This window comes from Triticum aestivum, chromosome 2A (assembly GCF_018294505.1).
Source record: "Triticum aestivum cultivar Chinese Spring chromosome 2A, IWGSC CS RefSeq v2.1, whole genome shotgun sequence".
Taxonomy (NCBI): Eukaryota; Viridiplantae; Streptophyta; class Magnoliopsida; order Poales; family Poaceae; genus Triticum; species Triticum aestivum.
Window position 1 is genome coordinate 378,724,441 of NC_057797.1, and position 5,211 is coordinate 378,729,651.

At 44.7% G+C, this 5,211-nt stretch overlaps 1 protein-coding gene across 1 annotated transcript; it reads left to right on the forward strand.

Moving 5' to 3' along the window:
• Window positions 1-570: 570 nt before the first annotated feature.
• Window positions 571-1,651, forward strand: LOC123191676 (uncharacterized). Its single transcript, XM_044604327.1, has 3 exons — window positions 571-864; window positions 944-1,016; window positions 1,116-1,651. The coding sequence occupies exons 1-3, from the start codon at window positions 769-771 to the stop codon at window positions 1,649-1,651; spliced, it is 705 nt and encodes a 234-aa protein (XP_044460262.1). The 5' UTR covers window positions 571-768.
• Window positions 1,652-5,211: the final 3,560 nt, after the last annotated feature.

Consider the following 5,211-nt stretch of genomic DNA (forward strand, 5'->3'; position numbering starts at 1 on the left):
GGCACGCATCATCGAATAGAGAACCAAGTCAAGCTACGAGCAACGGCGGCAATCTTACATAACATCATCCGATCTGAAAAAGGAGATGAGCGTTGGTTAGATAACCAACCAAACAATATACCTGTCATGAATTTTGTTGATCTTCCTGATGGTGATATTCCTCAAAATCATCAAATCAACCATGAAGGCGACAACCTTAGAGATGCCATTACTCATCAAATGTGGGCTGATTATCGACATGCATAACTTGTCATTTGTAGTGTAGTAGTAATAAGTATAGTGTAGAAGTTTATGTTTTTTTCTATTGTTCATGTCATGAATATTGTTCAGAAGTCACTATGATGACTGCTCGAGGGTCACCAAGGTTGAGCCTCCTCAAAAAGGCTGTCGAAAGGGATAGAGCATCACCTCCTACAAGCAGTGTGACAAAGAGGAGGAGAGGGTCTCCCAAAGGTAATAAACTAGCCGTGACTTTATTTCTCTTGTCGGGACTTTATTTGCTTAAAACCAAAATAGTTAAGATAGAAAAAGGTACATTAACATACAATGTGGAAATGCAGAAGAAGAGCACAGTGGAATGCAAGCCTTGAGAAAGATCTTGTGGACTTGCTTCGTGAGCATGATACACCTGAACATAAGGGTCAAAATGGATGGAGCTCAGAAGCATGGAATACGATAGTGAAGAAATTCCACCAAAAGAATCCTTATGCTAGGTACGAGAAGAAGAAAATCCAAGAAAAGGAAAAAGAGTTGAAAAGAGAATACAAGATGATCAAAGAGATAAGGAAGCAAAGCGGCGTTTCATGGGACGACCGGCAGTGCAGGATTCTAGCGGATCCACCACTTTGGAAAAACATCATCATAGTAAGAATGTCATTGTTATTCCCTAAAAGTTTCATTACTTGTTGCATGCTCTAATATCATTTTCTTGTCAACTATGTAGTCACACCCTAAAGCTGGAAAGTTCAAGACAAAAGGCTTCCCTCTTTTTGAAGCTTTGGGAGAATTGCATGATGGTTAGTTATCAACTTCATTCATATACTCATGTCATTGTTTTATGTTTGTTTACTCTTCTAGTTTGAAATCTTATATTTGATTGTCACTTTAACTTGTAGGCCAAACTGCAGAAGGGACATATAACTTCACCTCTATCGAGTCATCACATTGCTCAACCCAATCAGATGTCGAGAATCTTGGAGGAGCTGGCAAGAATCAAGGAGAAACATCAGCTGATGGTGAGAATCTTGGAGGAGAAAGGGTGCAGATCGATGAAGATGTTGAGGAGGTTTACGCGCAAGAAAACATTGTTGTGGAGCCCGAGCAAACTCAACCAAATTTGGCTACTGCACCCTCAAGAAATGGAGAAGAGAAAGAACCAAAGAGAAGGAGGGGGGCGAATGGTGATGTGGCTGCAATGATGGAGAAGTACTTGGAAATAAGGACGAAGCAGGTGGACGATGAGAGGAATAAGCCAAGGGTCGTGGATGAGTACTCTATCAAAAACTGCATTGTTCTGCTGAAAACAATGGAGATCACACTTGAAGAAGAAGTCAAGGCTTTCCGAGTCTTCAAGATCCCCGAGAACCGAGAGATTTTCATGAGTGCCAGACCGGAGACTGCCCTTATGTGGCTGAGAGCTGAAATAGAATAACTCAGGTACTCCTCTTTTCAATTAGTGCATGTTACTAAACTCCTTGCTAGCCATTTAGTCCATGTTGTTGCTGCTGCTGCTGCTGTAAAGACATTATTTTCTTCTGAAATGGATAGTTGTTTTAAATATATTTATGAAGTTCTTTTGCAAACTATTAGACTGACTGGTTATAGGAATACTTTGCTTGAATAATACAACCTTTTTTCAAACGATTGCTTGATGTATCGACACAGGTTGACAAGTGCTTGTGTTGTAGCTAGGCTAGGCTGATTTTCTTGTGGTTGTAGTAATTGTCTATTTCTAAACTGTTATGATGCCTTGTCCCTAGAAAATAAAAAGGGATGCTTTTAACATAGATCAGAGGATAGAGATTGATTTACCTACTGTTTATGTATGTTTTTCTCATTGTTTCCATTCCTGGAAATAAAACTGCCAAGTATTTCACTCTCAAACTAATTTTGGGTTTGAATGGTTTCAAAAAGCAGGAGTTCTACATAAGAATGCTCCAGAAGAAGAGCGAAGGTGCCGCGACTTGGATCTATTTGTGTGTGCTTTTCAGTGGAAGGCTTCATATCTATTCGTTGGGTTTTGTCCATGTGATATTTGTAGAGAAACTAAACACTATCTCTGAAACGACTGACTGTAGCGTGGAAGAATTTGGGAGGAACTGATAATTAAGCTCTTGTGGTCTATTCAACATATTATATATTATGTATGCTCCAAATTGCTATTATTTTTGTTAGTATTTGTGCCCTGTTCAAATCTTAGAATTGTTGTTATTGTTGGGATAATAAGTGTTTTAAACTGTCAGTGTTATTGTCACTTCAGTCTGCATCTGTGTCATTACTGCATGAGAATTTTTGTTATCTATATGTACCACTTCATCTATGTCAATACTGTTGTCCCTGTGGTCCAGTGCCCTTGGGGACTAACCGAATGCATGAGAGTGGCGTGGATTGCATACTGGCAGGGATTTGGTCCCCAAGTGGTTTTGGTGTCAAGCGGGGATCACCCAATCCTCTAGAGGATTAAATCCACTAGAGGATTAATTCTGCTACAACCGAACAAGGCCTTATCGCGTTGGTTGCGTGGTTCTTATTTGTTTGTGTATGTGCGTGGGACTCGAGCGTGATCTCCTACCGGATTGATACCTTGGTTCTCAAAAACTGAGGGAAATACTTACGCTACTTTACTGCATCACCCTTTCCACTTCAAGGGAAAACCAACGCAGTGCTCAAGAGGTAGCAAGAAGGATTTCTGGCGCCGTTGCCGGGGAGATTCGCGCCAAGTCAAGTCAAGATTTGACTCCCGACAATGAGCCATTTCTGGCGCCGTTGCCGGGGAGTCTACGCACAAGTCAAGACATACCAAGTACCCATCACAAACTCTTATCCCTTGCATTACATTATTTTCCGTTTGCCTCTCGTTTTCCTCTCCCCCACTTCACGCTTGCCGTTTTATTCACCCTCCCTTTTTCTGTTCGCCTCTTTTTGTTGGAAATATGCACTAGAGGCAATAATAAAAGGATTATTATTATATTTCCTTGTTCATGATAATTGTCTTTTATTCATTCTATAATTGTGTTATCCGGAAATCGTAATACATGTGTGAATACATAGACACCAACATGTCCCTAGTAAGCCTCTAGTTGACTAGATCGTTGATCAACAGATAGTCATGGTTTCCTGACTATGGACATTGGATGTCATTGATAACGAGATCACATCATTAGGAGAATGATGCGAAGGACAAGACCCAATCCTAAACATAGCACAAGATCGTATAGTTCGTTTGCTAGAGTTTTTCCAATGTCAAGTATCTTTTCATTAGACCATGAGATCGTGTAACTCCCGGATACCGTAGGAGTGCTTTGGGTGTACCAAACATCACAACGTAACTGGGTGACTATAAAAGTATACTACGGGTATCTCTGAAAGTGTCTGTTGGGTTGACACGGATCAAGACTGGGATTTGTCACTCTGTATGACGGAGAGGTATCTCTGGGCCCACTCGGTAATGCATCATCATAATGAGCTCAAAGTGACCAAGTGTCTAGTCACGGGATCATGCATTACAGTACGAGTAAAGTGACTTGCCGGTAACGAGATTGAACGAGGTATTGGGATACCGACGATCGAATCTCGGGCAAGTAATGTACCGATTGACAAAGGGATTGTATACGGGGTTGCTTGAATCCTCGACATCATGGTTCATCCGATGAGATCATCGAGGAGCATGCGGGAGCCAACATGGGTATCCAGATCCCGCTGTTGGTTATTGACCGGAGAGTCGTCTCGGTCATGTCTACATGTCTCCCGAACCCGTAGGGTCTACACACTTAAGGTTCGGTGACGCTAGGGTTGTAGAGATATGAATATGCAGTAACCCGAAAGTTGTTCGGAGTCCCGGATGAGATCTCGGACGTCACGAGGAGTTCCGGAATGGTCCGGAGGTGAAGAATTATATATAGGAAGTGTAGTTTCAGCCATCGGGAGAGTTTCGGGGGTCACCCGTATTGTACCGGGACCACCGGAAGGGTCCCGGGGGTCCACCGGGTGGGGCCACCCATCCCGGAGGGCCCCATGGGCTAAGTGGGGAGGGGAACCAGCCCATAGTGGGCTGGTGCACCCCCTTGGCCCACCCCATGCGCCTAGGGTTGGGAACCCTAGGGTGGGGGCGCCCCACCTGGCTTGGGGGGCACTCCACCCCTTGGCCGCCCCCCCTAGGAGATCCCATCTCCTAGGGCCGGCGCACCCCCTAGGGGGCCTATATAAAGGGGGGAGGGAGGGGCAGCCGCACCCTTGAGTCTTGGCGCCTCCCTCTCCTCTGCTGCGCCTCTCCCTCTCGTAGTAGAACGGCGAAGCCCTGCTGCGGTGACCCCTGCATCCACCACCACGTCGTCGTGCTGCTGGATCTTCATCAACCTCTCCTTCCCCTTGCTGGATCAAGAAGGAGGAGACGTCACGCTGACCGTACGTGTGTTGAACGCGGAGGTGCCGTCCGTTCGGCGCTAGGATCTCCGGTGATTTGGATCACGTCGAGTACGACTTCCTCATCCCCGTTCTTTGAACACTTCCGCGCGTGATCTACAAAGGTATGTAGATGCAATCCGATCACTCATTGCTAGATGAACTCATAGATGGACCTTGGTGAAACCGTAGGAAATTTTTTGTTTTCTGCAACGTTCCCCAACAGTGGCATCATGAGCTAGGTCTATGTGTAGTTCTCTTTGCACGAGTAGAACACAATTTGTTGTGGGCATAGATGTTGTCAACTTTCTTGCCGCTACTAGTCTTATTTTGCTTCAGCGGTATTGTGGGATGAAGCGGCCCGGACCAACCTTACACGTACGCTTACGTGAGACCGGTTCCACCGACTAACATGCACTAGTTGCATAAGGTGGCTGGCGGGTGTCTGTCTCTCCCACTTTAGTTGGAGCGGATTCGATGAAAAGGGTCCTTATGAAGGGTAAATAGAAGTTGACAAATCACGTTGTGGCTTTCACGTAGGTAAGAAAACGTTCTTGCTAGAACCCTATTGCAGCCACGTAAAACTTGCAA